The 18,998-nt window shown below is 42.0% G+C and overlaps 1 protein-coding gene across 1 annotated transcript in view; it reads right to left on the bottom strand.

The window, feature by feature from the left end:
* The window catches only part of ROCK2 (Rho associated coiled-coil containing protein kinase 2), a gene marked incomplete in the record, with an annotated part of 2,656,097 nt that overhangs the window by 2,190,647 nt on the left and 446,452 nt on the right, over nucleotides 1–18,998 (bottom strand). Inside the window, 1 exon segment of the mRNA XM_044082273.1 lies at nucleotides 3,177–3,321. Within this exon segment, the coding sequence (XP_043938208.1) occupies nucleotides 3,177–3,321 (145 nt within the window).

Here is an 18,998-nt window from a genome sequence, read left to right as displayed (position 1 = left end):
GAATAGAGAGGTCCAGGATAGGATGCCAGGAGCAGTCTTTTCTGGGTACCAGGAAAAGTCTAGAGTAAAAACCTTGTCCCCTTTTTTTCTGCTGGGACAGGTTGAATAGCCCTGATACTTAGAAGAGAGAGAATCTGCTGTTGAGCCTCTGCCCATTGATTTGGGGGTAGGTCTGGCCACCCGTTTGGGGTTGGTAAGGTGTGGAAGTGGAATCTGTATCCTTGGAAAACTATACTTAAAACCCATTTGTCCTGGGTAATGAGTTCCCAGTTTTTTGCATGCAGGGTGATCCTTCCCCCTAAGGGAGCAGGCAGTTGAGCAGGGTTTGGAAGGTTTAAGGTTAAGTCATTGTGCCATTTTTTTATAGGGGGGTGTCTTACTACTTCCAGCTTAGACTTGTGAGTACCTTGAGACTGTAGCCTAGATGGTCTGCTGTTCCTTGTTTTGGACTGAGAAGGCCTGGAAGAGACAGGAAAGGACCAATTCTTAGAAGGCCAATGCCTACTAAATCTGGGAAGCTGTACTTGCAGGAAATATTTAACAGTTTGCATAGATTTAGCTTTTTCCTCCATCTTTTTAAGGACTTCTGCTTTGCTGCCAAACAGGCGGTCTTGGTTTTAGGGAGCATCCAGTTATTTAGCTTTAACATGATCTGGCAAATTTTGCTCTTTAAGCCAAGCATGTCTTCTAAGTACAGACCCAGTGACAGCAGCCCTACAAGATGCTTCTAGAGAGTCAAACCACATTGCAAAGTATGTTTACCAATGTTTTCAGCAGAATACATTCAATCCTGTAATTCTTTATTTTCAGCACAGTCAGGAATCAACATCAATTTCTGTTTAAGTAGTCCCATAATATGCTGCTGATACTTTAACATATGAAACTGGCAGCTTAAGGCCCTAATGGCCAAAGTAGCAGAAGTATATACCATCTTACCCCATCTGTCCAAGGCCCTGGAATCTCTACCAGAGGGGGTAGGGTTTTTGGCAGTAGTAGCCTTAATGCCTGTAGGTCCTTGGAAAATAGTCACTGGGTCCGCAGTAGGATTCTTGAAGAGGAACTTGTGAGAGTCAGGTACTCTAATACCGGTCAGGCTTCCTGGGAGCTGGAGGTAAAGTGTCTGGGGCTAGGCTAGATTCCAAGGCGGCATCTTCTACAATGTCCAGGACAGGAGGGATAGCTAAAGGCCTGTGTTGAAGGAGGAGTAAGAATTCCCTAAGCCTCTTTTTGGAATCAGAGTAATCCTGGATTTCCCAGCAGAAATGCTCCCTAAGAGTGTGCAAGGTTTCACCAAAAGAAAAATCTTCTGGAGGGGAAGCAGAGGGAATGGAATCCTCTGCATCAGAATCCTCATAGGTAGATAAGGGCAAATCCTTGTAATCAGAAGAAACAGAAATTTCAGAATCCTGATCAGAAGAATCAGAAGGAAAATCAGTTCTAGGTCTCTTAGAATGTGAAGGCTGGCTTCCCCTAATTAAAGTAATAAGGTCTTCAGCCATTCTTATCATTTGTTTTTTAGGCATATGGGCCTGACTATGTGGTTTAGACATCAGTTTTCTAGACGTGGGTCGAGTTTTAGGCCTTGAAGAAGATGGCGTTGCTATGAAATGCAAGTCAGTAGGCCTGAATACACCCTCAGAAGCCGATGCCTGCACAGCGGCTCCGGAGTCATCCAAGGTGGAGACATCTGCAGGTTCCATAATCAAAGAAGCATCTCACGACATACCGGACTCCGAATGGGTCTCAGTAGAGGCCTGCGAATCTGAAGTAGCGGGTATCAGGGGCCACGAAAGCGCCTCACTGAGTACCAGCGAACTGGCGACTAGCTTAACGGAAGCATTGTCGGCAGCTTTGGACCTATGCGGTCTGTCTCTGTCTTTACCTTTACGTTTTTTCGGAATGTCAGTAGTCGGATGGCTTACCGAAGCCATTTCTGGATAGTTAAACAGAGTACCAAAATAATTTGCTGCAAAAATAAACAGACAACGAATAGTCCGGGGGTTGAATAAGGTACAAAACCGACAGTGAGGGACGTCGTGGTCTGGGCCTAAGCAAGGATTGCAGTACGAATGAAAATCTTTGAGGTATTTGCTTTCCACAGGTAATACAATTGTTAACTTTTACTGGCATCGGTTAAGAGCAAGAAAAAGGATCCCAATGGGGTACTTGGCTTTTTTGAAGACTTCGGTTCTGAAACTCAAAAATGAAAATTTCAGGAGTCGGACGACTGGCACTTGCGAACTGCTTCTGTTTCAGGCACCGCGAGGCAAGAAAGACTGATGTAATGGCATCGGCTGCATGTTTTATACCCCTGACGACCTGAAGTCAAGGAAGAGACCGCATCCAACGCAGGAATCCAAGACTTTGATATTCAGGCCGGCTGAGGGCTACCTGCAGGCAGACAACCCAAATGTAATGACTGCAACAGTGAAACATGAAGAACATCAGTAAAGTACGGCAAACCAAGCTCAAGCAAAAGAAAGGCAAAATCCCCAACGGGGTACTTAGTTTTAGACGTCTTCAAGTAAAGGAGAGAAGCGATCAATGTGACAGACAACTGGGACTGAAAAGTTCTGAGGTCTGTGCTTGCAGACATCACATTTAAGGTCCCTGGTTTATGGCCCTACTTGTGACGTCCCATGCACTTACAGCAGCCAGTCTTACGCATTTGTACAGGAGCGGAAGTTCGGGTTGCCTGAGGCAGGGAATCCCACACTAAGAATACTGCAACATAGAAAAATAAGGACATCAGTGGTTATGGAGGTCTTTGCAGGGTATCTGCCTACCACACTCACACTTACCCTTCCTAGCCGATATCTAAAAATTACATCAAAACAGTTTAAACAAGAAGGAAGGTAACCCAAGGGGCACTTAGCTGAATATGAGAAGGGTAATGATACCAATGATCATGCAACTACCAGACCAACAGGTGAGATACTCGTACATGGACTGGCGGCAATACAGTCTAGGAAATTATGCTTGTACGTCCACTTACGAGCCAAAGTCATACATCAGACATAGGTTTCTGGGGAGGTTTAGGCTTCTGTACCCCAGCCAGATTTAAGTGGTGAAAACCCATCTGTTTGGAATACTGCAACAGTGAGTTCAGTCAGGACGTCAATTACTTTTAAACTTAATAAACAAAAAAATACATTTTACTTCATGAATATACTTACCAACTAACATTTCATAAAGGAAGACACCAACAGACCACCAATCGCACTCTCGTCCATAACAGCCATCTCCTCCTTGTGATTTTAAAACTTCTGGTGATATATAATCAGGGGTCCCTACAGCTGTATCGCACCGTACCATCCCAGTCTGAATTATCAAAGGAAAGAGAAAATAAGATGAGAATTGAGGAATTTAAAAAATTGTGATGTAAAATGAGCGTGACATACACAAAAATTTATATCCAATACTTTTTAACACTGGTCATTCAGAAGTGCTCTTAACAATAGAATCAGAAAAAAGCAAAAACAGGCCATGGAAGGCACTTTATCTTCCTAAATCTTATTAGCTGGAATTGTGCTACACTAAAAAAAATGCATCCATTTTAATTAGGTCTATAAAACAATAATTACATTCTTGACCATCTACAATTGCATAGCATTTTTATACTTTTAATTTTATTTTCTCTCTTACTTTTAAGGTGAATACTGTGCAATCTTTCAGCAAATTCATAAATGATTAAAAACACCTCATAAAAACATAGCTTAATAGGAAAGAAATGCAACTCATGACAAGATGAATCCTACACCAGAAAAGCAAGAATTACTTCTTATAATGTATAGGGAAAAAAGACCAAAGATATGAAAGGCTAGTAGTAGATAAGAAAACAAAGGTATGAAAAGGCAGTCTGGTTAACTATCTACACAAACTGTTACTTAAGTGCCAACTGCCGGAGTAGCTATGAAACCCAGTGAACTGCTACTTGAGAAGTGAACCAAGCCTGCACAAGTGTACTGTTAAACTCTGCAGCCGAGTGACTTAATGGAGCATGTACCAGGATAATGCCTGTGAACTGGCTGAAATGCAAACAGCAGCAAAGGCTAAAAAGTTGTGAAAACATTCTGTTTAAATAAGACATTTAAAGGACCACTACGGGCAAAGGATGAAGAAAACATATCTTTTTTTATCTTGCCATGATTTACTACACCTCCCAAAGCTGCCTGCAGCAAAATATGTACTCATTCCTAATTTTATTTTGTTTTTACTCTTTTCTGTCCTCATGGGGGCAGACATCGGGATTCCTTTGGAAAGCTAAATCTGTCCCATAATGCACAGACTGAGAACAAATAGCCCTACCATTTGTTGTCAGACTAGACTTCCATCCACTTAGAATGGAACACCTGAAAATAACTGCCAAGTTTGTGAGTCAGCAGCTCATGTGCCATTGACTGGTATGTGCAGAGTTTTACAAATGTTGTTCCTACTGATGTACTACACATTCTCTGAAAGAAACTTGCAAAAGTGTCAACAAATTACTGAGATAAAAAAGACTTTTCACAAGGAGCAGTTTTGCAAGTTTCAGTTCCTGGCCAGGTTACTCCTCATATCTCCCCTCCTTCAGTGGGCTTCAGTCTCACATTTCCAGCTTTACTAGATTCAACTATTTAGTCAGCTTTGCATAACAATAGACATAAAAAAAAAAAAAAAAATCACAGCCTGGTGTGCCACTAAATATGTTCCCTTGTATGTCTCTTCACTTCTGAATAGCATTTCCCAGGAATAAAATAAAATAAAAAAAAAAAAAGCAAACGCATCAGTCCAGAGTTTAGGCCAGTCTATCCATTTAAAATGTGCACAGTAAAATATTCAACTTATAATGCATTTTGGCTGCTAACATGGTTATCTTTACATAGTTATTTTCTTATAGTATAACCTGAACGTATGGTATTTAATGATAAATTTTACAGCAGTTCTCAGTTTATTAACAATGACCTCCCAAGCCTCTGATGTGACCTAGTACTTTTTCTTACTATTGCTTTACCCAGTTTGTCTTGGTTGTATACCTGTAGCATGTCTCTCATCCTCTCAGCAACAGACTCCTGGAGAAAACTTCCAAAGCAGATACTTGTATTGAAAGAGTAGCAGCAGCTGTAGCAGTGATACCACACTCCAAAACAATGCACTCAAACATAGTGTTGACAAACACAGGGGAATGTATATGTCTGAATCAAGCAGTGATGAAACTGCTAGGGACTTCACTGAGCACAATTTTACTCAATCTCTCCATTTCATAATCCATAACATTCGCACCACACTTACAAAGGCACACCTCCACCTTCCACAAACACAGCTACCCACACCCATACAACATACCAGTCAAATTTAAGGCTTTTCTCACCTCTCTGCAAAACACTGCTGTAATGGCTTTGGCAAACAAATGAAAATGATTGATGGGTGTTGGTTCAAGACTCCCATCCATATCTCTCAACAGTACAGATTTTTGCAGAAAGTCCAGATTTTTTGTCTGGTTTTCATAAAACTGCAGTTTTCTGTCAAATCACTGGCAAATCATTGAACACTGACGTCAGAAAGTTGACAGACATTTGATTTTAAGACTTCATATCCTTAAGAAAATTCACTGAAATGCAAAATCTGTTTATCAACTTTCTAAGTTTGTAATTGCAATATTTATAAATTGTCCCATTTCTGGGCCTTTGTCCCCTATTATTTATGGCCTTGTCCAGATTTATTGTTCTATAATGTTGAGAGTTATGCTGCCATCCCTTCCTACTGGAGCCAGTCCACTGCACTTGCACAAGTGTCCCCCTCAGCAGGGCAGCAAGCAGGTATCAGTGCAGATTTGCTTTATAGTTCTTTTACACCACACACACGCACTAAATCTTGTTGTCCATGTTATTTATTCTTTTCCTTTGTTTCGTTTCTCTTACTTGTAATGTTACTTTTTACTCATTTTTTCTCCTGCCTCCCATATCTACCCTAATTATTACTTCTAACAAATACTTTTTCTCATAGGTTCATAGGTTCATACCAGGCTATCTGCCCTAGGGCATTTATAAGCCTAGCCAGAATGTGTTTGGCTTTCGCCACCCATTTTAAATTTATTTTGCTATGCCCTTTTTTGAGGTTAGTATACTGTGCCTCTATCTAACAGTGACACAGAAGTGATACCCGGGGTAAACCTACGATCTCCCATCCACTCATCAAGATTCCTCTTGAAGAGAGTCAATGAGGGACTCTGCCTAACCTGGACTGGGATTTTATTCCAGAGTGAAGGGAGCCTCTGGGTTATGAATCTGTCCCTCCAGCATGTCCTATTTATTTCAGTGCTGAGGTTCAAGTCTCTCGAGCGCGTAGCTCGATGGGATTTGGATTTTCTGAGGTGCAGCATGTCCATTAATTCCAGGTTGGACATGGCTTTATACGCCAGGCACAGATCGCCTCTGAACAGGCAGTATGCCACTGAGTAGAGCTGGAGTTTCTTTAACCGGGCAGCATATGGCATCTGTTTGAGCCCTTTGATCCTCTTGGTGAGGTACTTTTGGGGTCTTTCCAGTTGCTGCAGGTGTCTGGTAAGGTACATCCCAAAACGGGCATTGTACTCAATTATGGGCCTGATGAGGGATGAGTAAAGAGGCACGATGACCTCCCTGATCTAGATGTGAATCCCTTCATGATTAGGTGGGCTATATAAAATGTTTTTCTAACCACTTTGGCCACGTGGTTGTCAAATGAGAGATTGCTATCAACTTGGGTCCCCAGGTCCCTAATTACTTCTTCTGTACTTAATGGATTTCCACCTATGTGGTAATTTGTGGGCACTTTGTTTTTGCCAAAGGGGATGACTATACACTTTTTGGCATTTAGCTTGAGGCCATGGCACTGGCACCAGTTGTCTGTTTCTATGAGGCCCTTTTGGAGGATGCTTGTGTCGGGTGGAGAGTCGATTATGGCACCCAGTTTGCAGTCATCTGCGAACTTGGTCAGCCACAGTCCTTCCGTGTTGGCCTGTACCTCCGAGAAATATATACCGAACAAGAGAAGCCCCAGGACTGAGCCTTGTGGGACACCACTTGTAACTGGTTTGGAGTCTGACATGGCTCCAGCAATTCTAACCATGTGGGTTCTGCCCTTGAGCCAGTTTGCAATCCATCTAGTGACATAGGGGTTTATATTTAAGCTGGTGAGCTTATCTATAATGCCCGAGTGGGGTATTGTATCGAAGGCTTTTGCGAGGTCCAGGTAGGCTGTGTGGACCACCTTCCCCTCGTCAATGGCCTTGGTGACTGTTTCAAAGAAATCAACCAGGTTTAAGAGGCAGGATCTGCCCTTAACAAAGCCGAACTGGGTAGGATCCAGTGTTTGTAGGTCCCCAATATCTTTATTTATGAGGTCCATGATGATCCTTTCCATAGCTTTGCAGACCAAGCTAGTCAGGCTTATGGGTCGATAGTTTCCAGGATCCGTTGAGGCACCACCTTTATGGAGGGGGACCACTGTTGCTGTACGCCACTCTTTGGGCACATATCCTGTAGTAAGGCTGAGATTGAACAGTAGTTTTATGTTTGGGTTTAGCTCTTCTTTGAGTTCATGTAGGACGCAGCCGGGACACCATCTGGTCCCATTGATGCTGTGTTTTGCTTTGGAGAGGGCGGCTCTTACCTGAGCATCTGAGATGTCAGGGGCAGCACTCTGCTGGGATAGATATTTGTCCTTTTGGTGGGGAGGGGTGAAAGAAGTTTGCGCTGAACCTGTCAGCTAGGATGTTGGCAATGTCTGTGGGTTCGTGTATTTTTGTCATTTTGGACTAATTCTGAGCATATCTGGGAATTACCACCCAGGTTCCTAACATAACTAAAGAAAGCCTTGTGATTATCCTTAGTGTCCTGTGCAATTTTTCTCTCGAAGCTGGCCTTAGACAATTTTGTGTGTGCCCGTAGTTTTTGCTAATACTGATCAGTGATGCCTTCCCTTTTGGGATTTTGCTTTATCATTTAGTAGCTTCCTCCTTCTATTGTATAGTTTGTTTATGGCTGGGGTCCACCAGACAGGACGTCTGCCTTTGGAGGATTGGGTCTTGGTTTTATTTGGGATCGATGACCCATGCATTCCTGAAGGTGTTCATAGAATGCGTTTATAAAGGATTCTGCGGTCTGGGCTGTATTTTCCACAGGCCGGGGCTTTGAAGGATTCCACCTCAGTTTTGAGGAGTGTAAAATTTGCTTTAGAGAAGTTTTTCACTGTGGTTTTCTGGGCAGGGGTGGGGTCGGGATGTGAATATCCAGTGAGATTAGTTTATGGTCTGATCTTACCAGTGAGGGATACACTTCTGGTCTGGAGCATAGAGTCCCCATGTTGGTGATGATCAGGTCCAGTATGTTTTCCCCTCTTGTGGGAGTGGTAACAAGTTGTTCCATAGCATTTGAGTTTATAAATTCTAGGAACCTTTGGGCTAGGGTGTTGGAGCTAGAGTAATGCTCCCAGTCTATGTTTGGGTAGTTGAAGTCGCCCAATATAATGGTGTTTGGAGAGACCTTCATATTTTCCAGTGTTCTCAGGAAGGCCGAGTGGGGTTCCTGGGTTTGGGAGGGTGGTCTGTAGCAGGCTATAAACTGGAAGGCAGTTTTACCCACTGTTAGTTGCACATGGATAGTCTCTGATGCTTCGTGCTTTGCCACCAACCTGGAGGTGTGGGTATCTTTGATGAATATCGATACTCCCCTCCTTTTGTGGTTCGGTCCAAGTTTTGGGGCGAAAAGCATGGTATGAGGTATAACCTGGTAGTGCTGGGGTGCTCTCGGGAGCCCTGAACCAGGTTTCTGTTACTGCACAGATATCGATGTTCTCCATGCTAAGGAGAGTTTCGAGTGTGCATCTTGAGGTTTAGACTTCTGGCATTGAGTAGCATCACTCTTAGTTTCTTATCCCTTGTGATACCTATGGAGGTGGGTTTGTCTTTTGAGCCTTGCCTAAAAAGGCACTATGGGGGTAGCAAGAGCCTTTGCCAATATCCGAAAGCCCAGGGGTGACAGGTGCAAGCCGTCCCTAGCGAAGCATCGTGGCTTGTCGAGCATATCATCCCAAGCTGACAGGCATTGGATCCCCTTTGAATGACACCAGTACTTAAGCCAATTGTTGAAATTGATCATCTTGTCTTCATATTGTGGCATCATTCTTGGTGAGGGTAAGATGCTACTCAAGGTCAGGGTCATACCGGCCTGGGCTACATGCTCAGAGAGCTCCTTTATGTCTCTTTTCATGTAGTCCAGGGAGGTACGTCTCAGGTCATTCACACCAGCATGGACAATGACTGAGTCATATTTGTACTTGCCTTGGAGTGACCTGAGTGCTTGTGTTATGTGGCGGATCCTAGCACCCGACAGGCTGCTCACCGTGACCCTCTCCTTGTTCAGCCTGGTGAGCGGGACGTCAGTGTGCCTGATGATAGAGTCACCTATTACAAGTGTATCAGGTGTGTTGCTTAGTCTTAAGGGCTGTGACTGTTTGGCACACTGGCTTTGTGAGATATGTGTTGCACGTGTTTTGTTTTGGGGTAGCGGCTGCTTGGGTGTCTGCTTTGGAGGTCTCTCCTGCTTCGGCAGATCTTTATTTAGAGCCTCCGAGTATGTTTTTGTGTGATTATGTGTTTGGTTTGCTGTCGTGGTAGGTCTATGTGAGACTGGAATTGTAGTGAGTATGGTTTCCTTCTCCTCCTGACTGGTTATGCCATTACTGAGTTGAGAGAGCTTAGCCTCCAGTTTGGCTATATGGTTGCATCTCTCACATGTGTTGGAATTTGTTGGGAGGAGGAGAGGGTTGTCTGTGTACATAAGGCAGTTGTAACATTGCCTCAAGATTCCCAGATTCACCAGCTGGACCGGAGAGGAGATTGACAACTGACCTTTGGACATGCTAGAATAATATTGGGAATTCCTTAATAATTGAAAACCAGGGCCAGTGGGGAGTGAGGGTGTAGTGCTTTTAATTTTTAGTGCTGACTTATATAATTGCTTTAGTGAGCAAGTGCCAGGTAACTTAAGTGCAATGTGTTACAGGTAACTTAAATGCAAAAACGACAAACAGTAACTTTCTTTCAAGTGAAACAAGGAAATAAGTACAGTAAGCAATGCAGATATCACTAGTGAGCCACAGAAGCTGAGAAGCCGTATTAGGTGGAATTAGCGTTCCAGGGAAATAACAAGCAAACAAACAACAAGCATATAAACAAAGCTATATTCAGCAGGCTTGGATCTAGTCTATGCTACAGCAAACAAGGTGTACCAATTTCAGTAAGATACAGTTCAAATATTCAGGCACTATAAAACCTTAACCAGAAATTCCCAGCTCAGAAGGGCAGAGTCCAGCCTCTTCTCCCACAAGAGTGCAGACCACAAACCTTCTTAATGTAAAATAACTGGCCTGAAGCCCAAGTGCCTAAACCAGAACTAATACACTTTAAGAATAACAGACACTGGGCTCTCAATCAGCAGTTCCCAACTTAGAAGGATGAAAGCTACCTGTCCTGCCACCACAGTGCATGCCACAAACCTTCCTAATGTAAAACAACTGGTCTGAAGCCCAAGTGCTTAATCCAAAAGACTTAGAATGACAGCTAAACTTTAATCAAGTTACTACCAAGTAGTAATAAATACAATTGAATACTTTAGAGAATGCCTGGATTAGTGCTCAAGTTACACAAACAAAGCTAGATCCAGCAGGCCCGAATCCAGTCTATGCCACAGCAAACAAGGTGCACCAACTTCAGTAAGAAGCAGTTCAGATATGCATGCACTATAAGCCTTCAATCAGAAATTCCCAGCTCAGAAGGGCAGAGTCCAGCCTCTCCTCCCACAAGAGTGCAGACCACGAACCCTCTTAATGTAAAATAACTGGCCTGAAAGCCTAAGTGCTTAAACCAGAATTAATACACTTTTAGAATAACAGACACTGAGCCCTCAATCAGCAGTTCCCAACCTAGAAGGATGTAAGCTACCTGTTCTGCCACTACAGTGCAGACCACAAACCCTCTCAGTGCAAAACAACTGGTCCAAGCCCAAGTGTTTAAACCAGAAGGCTTAGAATGAGTTACACCAAGCAGTAATAAATACAATTGAGTACTTTTAAGATGATGCAAAAGTAAAAAAGTAGGTAGAAACACAAGTACAGTAAAAGCAGATTAAATTTTTTTTTTTTCTGAACAAGTGCTGAGATCAAAGAAACAGATTTGAGTGCTGAAACTAGAAAACTGGCTAGTTATAGGGAAAAAAAACTAAGCTAGAAGGCTTCCCTCCAACACAGAAGGGCTTGGGGGCTCAAAAGCCTACAAATAGTCTATACCACTTAACAGGAAAGGCAGGAAACAAGCTTAATTTTTTTTTTTTTTTCTGTTTCCCAGATGCTCTCTTTGTACACAGTAGGAGTGCCTGAAATCAGAATATGATCTCACTGCACTCAGTTGAGTGAGCAAATGAGATGGGCCCAGAAGGAGTATCCAAACACAAATTTACAAGAGGGGCGGGCAGCTGCAAGGCCACTAAGATTAACACCAAAACAAAAACAAGGAGGGTGGGTGGGACAAACTGAAGAGCAGAGTGAAAACTTCCAGTTCAGCTAAATATTCCTTCCACACAGTTAAAATCAATTTAAATACTGTATTTCTTTGAAAAAAAAGCAGATAAAGGTACTTAAATTCTCTTATAAGTCCAGTTGAATATAGCAAGTTGTTAGCCGGCCAAAGCTGAGGTTTTTAAGCAGAAAATATTTCACACTGTACCACTTAAATAGGCAAGGACAGGAAATCAAAGAATGTGACTACCCCCACACCTGTAATTACTAGCAAATAACAAAATTCAGCGAACACTGACTAACTACCAGTTCAGCTAATATTCCTTCCACACTGAAGAGCAGAGTGAAAACTTCCAGTTCAGCTAAATATTCCTTCCACACAGTTAAAATCAATTTAAATACTGTATTTTTTGAAAAAAAAAAGCAGATAAAGGTACTTAAATTCTCTTATACGTCCAGTTGAATATAGCTTCCCCTCCTCCTCTTTATCCACTATTGAACTTTTCCACTCTGAAATTTGCTTTATGGCTACATAATGAACTGTCACCCTTATAATGTCAGCACATTTCAATGCTACATAATATTGTATTTAGTCTAATAATAGGTTCATAGGTAGTTACTAGGCTATCGGCCTAAGTAAGCCTAGCCAACAAGTTTCCCTGACTTATGCCACCCAAGAAAGTTATTTTCCTGTGTCACTGTCGAGCAGAGCCAGAGAAGTGATTCCCAGGGTATATTTTCCTATCTCCCATCCACTCAAAGATTTTTCTTGAAAAGTGCTAATGAGGAACTTTTCTTGACATAGATGGGTAGCTTGTTTCAGAGTATGGGAAGTCTCTGGGACAGGAATCTATCTCTCCAGCATGTCTTGTTTATTGTGGTGACAAGGTTTAGGTCCCTAGAGCGTGTAGCTCAGAGGGATTGGGATTTCTTTAGGTGTAGCATGTCCAACAGCTCTGGGTTTGACACAGCTTTATATGTTAGGCAGAAATCACCTCGGAGTAGGTGATATGCTATGGAGTAAAGCTGGAATTTTTTTAGATGGTCAGTGTAGGGCATCTGAGGCCAGTAATCCTCTTTGTGAGGTACTTCTGCAGCCTTTCCAGCTGCTGCAAATGTCTTGTGAGGTACATTCCAAAAGGGGCGTTGTACTCTATAATGGGTCTAATGAGTGTCAAGTAAAGGGGAACAATGACTTCTTTTTTTCCTGGATGAGAACCCTTTTGTGATGAGGTGTGCCACGTAGAAGGACTTCCTGACTACTGTAGCGATGTGATTATCAAAGGAGAGACTACTGTCCACCTGGGTCCCAAGGTCTCATCACACATTCGGTGTTAAGTAGACTACCACCTATGTGGTAGTTCAGTTCCACTTCATATCATCGAAATTTCATTTCATCGAAATTCAAATCGAGACCAAATTGTCGAAAACTCTCATCATCGAATCTCAAATCATTGAACCTATAAAGCAACTAGAAATAACCTCCCAGGCACTGTTTACTACGTTTTCCCCCACTGTAGTGCGACCTTGGAGTTGGTATATTTAATTACGGGGGGTGTGGGGGGCTCCCACATGGGGGGTGCAGGGGGGCTTGCCCCCCCTGCATAAACGTAGTAAAAACTTTGTGGAATGTTATTTCTAGTTGCTTTATAGTTTTCAATGATTTGAGATTCGATGATACGAGTTTTTGGCGTAATGAGTTTTCGACTATTTCGATTAAATGAAATTTTGATGATATGAAGTGGAACCGGTACCACGCGGGTATAAAGTTTTTACCAAAGGGGATGACAATGCACTTTTTGGTATCGAGCTTGGGGCCATGGTTCTAACACCAGGCATCTGTCTCAGTGAGGCCCTTCTGTAGGATGTCCACATCATTTGGGGAATCAACTATGGCTCCTAGTTTGCAGTCATCTGCAAACTTCGTTAGCCAGAGGCCTTCTTTGTTAGCTTGTACTTCAGAGAAGTAGATACCAAACAGGATAAGTCCCAGGACTGTACCCTGTGGTACTCCACTTGTCACTGGTTTGATGTCAGATTTGGACTCTGCAACTTTTACAGTGTGGGTTCTGTCAGTGAGTCAGTTGGCAACTCATCTTGTGGCATAGGGATTTATACTTAGTTTAGTGAGTTTAGCTATAATTCCAGAATGGGGGATGGTGTAAAAAGCCTTGGCAAGGTCAAGATAGGCTGTGTGAACCACCTTAGCCTTATCGACTGCCTCAGAGAAGCCGATTAGGTTCAGGATGCATGATCTGCCTTTCACAAACCCGAAATGGGTGGGGTCCAGAGTCTGGAGATTACCAATGTCTTTGTTTATGAGTTCCATGATGATACGTTCCATGGCCTTGCAGACCAAGCTCATCAGGCTAATAGGACGATAGTTCCCAGGATCAGTAGTGGCTCCCGCTTTGTGAAGTGGGATAACTGTTGCTATGCACCACTCAGTGAGTACAAAGCCTGATGTGAGGCTATGATTGAACATGGTGCTTAGGTGGGGAGCCAGTTCGTTCTGAAGTTCATGTAAAATGCAGCCTGGGATGTTGTCCAGTCCCATGGAAGCTGTGTTTTTGGCTTTAGAGAGTGCAGCTTTTACCTGTGCAGTTGTGATTACAGGGACTCTGCATTCTTCCTGTATAGATATGGGCCCTTTCGGGTATGAGAGGGTGATAAAGATAGCACTGAACCTATCTTCCAGAATGTTGGCAATATCAGTTGGTTCTGTAATTTTCATGCCGTTGTGCTGTAACTCAGAGCAGATCTGGGTGTTGCCACTGAGATTCTTGACACAGCTATAGAATGCTTTGTGGTTGTCCTTAGAATCAGTGGCGATTTTATTTTCATAGCTAGCTTTGAAGGCTCTTATAAGGGATCTCAGCATCTTACTGAGGCTGATCAGGGAGCTCCACCACTCATGGAATTTTACTCTCTTTTGCAACAGTTTCTTCCTTCTGTTGTACAGTTTGTTTATGGCAGGGGACCACCAGATTGGCTTCCTTATTTGGAGGATAGCTTCTTGGTTCTGTTTGGGATAGCATGATCCATGCACTCATGTAAGTGCTTATAGAGTGCATTTGTGTAGGATTCAGCAGTTCTAACTGTATTGTCCATCTGCATGGGTGTCATGAAGTTCGCCACTTCTGTCTTAAGAAGCATGAAGTTGGCTATGGAGAAATTTTTTACCGTGGTTTCCTTAATGGGGGTGGGGGCGGGATGTGGATATCTAGGGTGATTAGCTTATGGTTGGATCTGACCAACAAGGAGTTGACTTTGGGTGTGGAACACCGGTCATTTATGTTGGTAATGACTAGGTCTAGGATATTGTTGCCCTTGGTGGGGATGTGGATAAGTTGATCCAGGGCACTGGAGTTTATGAATTCCAGAAAGCATTGAGCGAAGGAGTTGATACACGAGTAGTTTTCCCAGTTAATGGTAGGGTAGTTGAAATCGCCCATTATCAGGGTGCTTGAACCCTAATATTTTCCAGTACATCAAGAAAAGAGGAGTGGGAATGCTGGGGCATGATGGGGGATCTGTAGCAAGCTACAATTTGGATTACAGTTTTGCCCAGAGTTAGCTGCACTTGGATAACCTCGGATGCATTATGCTGAGCAACTATCCTGGAGGTGTGGATATCCTTAATGAATATGGGCACACCTCCGCCTTTGATGTTCCGGTCCAGGTTACGTGGCCGAAAAGTGTGGTATGAGTTATAGCCTGGTAGTGCAGGGGTGCTCTTTGGAGCCTTGAACCAGGTCTCAGTCACTGCACAGGTATCGATGTTTTCCATTTTAAGGAGTGCCTTGAGTGAGTGCATTTAGAGATTTAGACTTCTAGCACTGAGTAGCATTACCCTCAGTTTTTGCATGCCTGTTCCTGTTACATTTGAAATTTGTCTAAAAAAGGCACTATAGGGGCGGCAAGAGCCTTAGCCAGTATCTGGAATCCCATGAGCGACAGGTGCAGGCCATCTACGGCAAAGCATCATGGTCTGTCGACCATGTCGTCCCAGGCAGACAGATACTGGATCCACTTAGAATGACACCAGAAGCTTAGCCAATTGTTGAAGTCAATCATTTTGTCCTTGTACTGCGGTATCATTCTGGGCGATGGCAGAATGCTACTCAGGGCTAGGGTCATACCTCCATGGGCTACAAGATCGGAGAGCTCTTCCATGTCTCTTTTCATGTAGTCCAGGGAGGCATGTCTCAGGTCATTCACACCAACATGGACAATGACAGAGTCATATTTGTACTTGTTGTGGAGTGACCTGAGTGCATGGGTTATGTGGCAGATCCTGGCACCCGACAGGCAGCTGACAGTAACCTTCTCCTTGTTTAGCCTGGTGAGTGGGACATCAGTGTGCCTGACTATAGATTCACCTATGACTAGTGGGTTGGGTACGTTGTTTTGCCTAATATATTATATATATATATATATATATATACATATATATATATATATATATATATATATATATACATACATATATATATATATATATGTTTGCCCATAATATCTGAATAAGTGAGTGGGATTTTCATGACAGCATCAAGGAAACATTTTCCTTCCTTCTGTGTTTTTCTTAAGTTTTGGATTTTTCTTGGTATATTGATTGATTTTCTTAGTATATTTTATTTTTTATTTATTTTCCATTTGTTTATCAGGTTTGTCCGACTGGACACAAGATGATCTTTTTCAGCGGAGGCTAGGGGAGAAAATATCCAGGTACATAGTAAACAATTATAAAAAATAATAAAAATAAATTATACAAACATAGCTATTTTGTACAAAGAGCATAGAAAATATAAAAGGAGTAAAATCAGAGTTTTACAATTGATGCAGCATACACAATGGTTAGAATATTGAGAAACAATTAAACAAGATAATATACAACAAATATACAACTGCATGAACATAAATTCAAAAAGAAGTTTCCATAGACAAACCGGGTCATAAACTAGAAAGCATAACTATATTGACACAATTTACATTGCATTTATCTTGTTTTAATGATGGTATGTGTGTATTATCGTATGTGCACAAATATTTGTATTAATCTACATATTTACAGCATATTGACAAAGTACTGGGTCACATCAGAGGCTTGGGAGGTCATTGTTAAGAAACTGAGAACTGTTGTAAAGCTTGGCATTGAATACCATAAGTTCAGGTTATGCTATAAGACAATAACTATGTAAAGATAACCATGTCAGCAGCCAGAACGCATTATAAACTGAATGTTTTACTGTGCACATTAAGAAATGGATAGATTGGCCCAAACTCTGGACTGATGCGTGTGCTTTTTTTTTTGATTCCTGGGGAAATGCTATTCAGAAGTGAGACATATAAGGGAACAGTTTTAGTGGCACACCAGGCTGTGATTTTTTTATGTCTGTTGTCATGCAAAGTTGACTAAATAGCTGAATCTAGTAAATCTGGAAATGTGAGACTGTAGCCCACTGAAGGAGGGGAGATGGGAGGAGTAACTTGGCCAGGAACTGAAACTTGCAAAACTGCTCCTTGTGAAAAGTCTTTTTTATCTCAGTAATTTGTTTAAACTTTTGCAAGTTTCTTTCAGGGAATGTGTAGTACATCAGTAGGAACAACATTTGTAAAACTCAGCACATACCAGTCAATGACACATGAGCTGCAGACTCTCAAACTTGGCATTTTTTTTCAGGTGGTCCATTCTAAGTGAATGGAAGTCTAGTCTGACAACAAATGGTAGGGCTATTTGTTCTCACAGTCTGTACATTGAGACAGATTTCCAAAGGAATCACAATGTCTGCCCCCATGAGGGCAGACGAGTAAAAAAAAAATAAAATTAGGAAAGAGCACTTATTTTGCTGCAGGCAGCTTTAGGAAGTGCAGTAAATCATGGCAAGATAAAAAATATATGTTTTTTCATTGTTTGCCCGTAGTGGTCCTTTAAAGCTACAGTGAATACTTCATATTCCAGTGCAAGTACACACTATACCTACATAGAGAGAATTAGCTACCCAAGTTACAAGATTTCTTGCATCATCTTCCTTTTGGAGTTTGGTGTTTTCTACACTACAAGATGGGCAGAGAGTTTGTTTGACAAATGTTGCATTTGTTATCATTTAGTTTTAGCCCATTGTCAGCTAACCAGCTATTAGCAAGTGTCAGTGGGCTTTGTAGCTTCTGCATATCAGAAGGGGATTCAAGTACAACACCCAACTTACAATAGCTGACAAACTTCATTAACCAGAGTCCCTGATTTTCGATTTTGGAATCACAAGTATATTCCAAATACCATGGTTACTTTGATAGTCTCTTGAGACTCTGCCTGCCATGCTCAGCCAATTAGCTATCCATCTAACTACACAGGGATCAATTTGGAATGCATTTAGCTTGCTGATAATATTGGCATGTGGTATAATATCAAATGTGGTGAGGTCAACGTATGCTGTAAGGACAGCATTACCACTCCCCACAGTTTGCATTACCGTTTACCAGATTCATTAAACAGGACTGACCCTTAAAGCCAAACTAAAGAGAGTCAAGTTTAAATTTTTTTATATCATAATTTATCAGATCTGTTATGACCTGTTCCACTGCCTTGCAAATGAGGCTTGATAGGGCTGATTGGTCTATAATTCCCAGGGTCCATGGTATGGTCACTCTTGTTTTATAGACATTACAACTGCTATGTACCAAACCTTGAGTACAAAGGCAGTGGATAAGCTCAAGTTGAACAGTTAAAGAAGCAAGTTCACCAGTGCATGTTTAGTGTTGTTCACTAGACGGCATGATACGTTATCAGGACTCAAAGGATGTATTTTTTGTTTTGGAAAGTCATTTAATTAAATGTTCTTTTGTGGTAAGTAGTTTTAGATCCTTAAGTATATGTGGGTTTGGTACAGATGTCTCTGTGGTGAAGTAAGCACTAAAATCTGTTGAAAGGATTTTATGACCAGGTAAGCTTCTAGTAATTCCTCTGGCTTACATGCAACTTACTTTGCTGTGGGGACCAAATGTCTGTATCTTTAGGGGACTTAAGTGGGCTCCCAAGTTATGTCTGATCTATTTGTAGTAATAGTTTAATCTGTTTCTGGCAGAGTGAACTTTGCTCTTGGGTGCCTTTGCATGGTGTACTTACATCACAGGAAGTTCTCTTTTCAGGCATGAAAAGAGGGACACAGCAGGGTTTCCAGGGGTTGGGAGTGCTGTTCTCAATCATTTTTTTCCAGGAACTATTGAAGCTTCCTTGTAACTCTGCAAATAGATTCATGAGGATACATTATGCCATGTACCACAGTATTCTTACGAATTCTCTTGCAGTGAAGAGGTGCACTGGAAGGAGACTGGTCAGGTAGCCTGTCAAGAACACATTCTTGTATAAAACAACACCCAAATCCTCAAATTGGAATTATATAACAAAAGGACACTCATTACAGCTAACTGAAGAAATTAAAACAAATATTTTATTATCAATA

Source organism: Protopterus annectens, chromosome 1.part1 (assembly GCF_019279795.1).
Source record: "Protopterus annectens isolate FY-2018-M chromosome 1.part1, PAN1.0, whole genome shotgun sequence".
In the NCBI taxonomy this organism is placed as follows: Eukaryota; Metazoa; Chordata; order Ceratodontiformes; family Protopteridae; genus Protopterus; species Protopterus annectens.
This window is presented reverse-complemented; position numbering and strand designations above follow the sequence as displayed.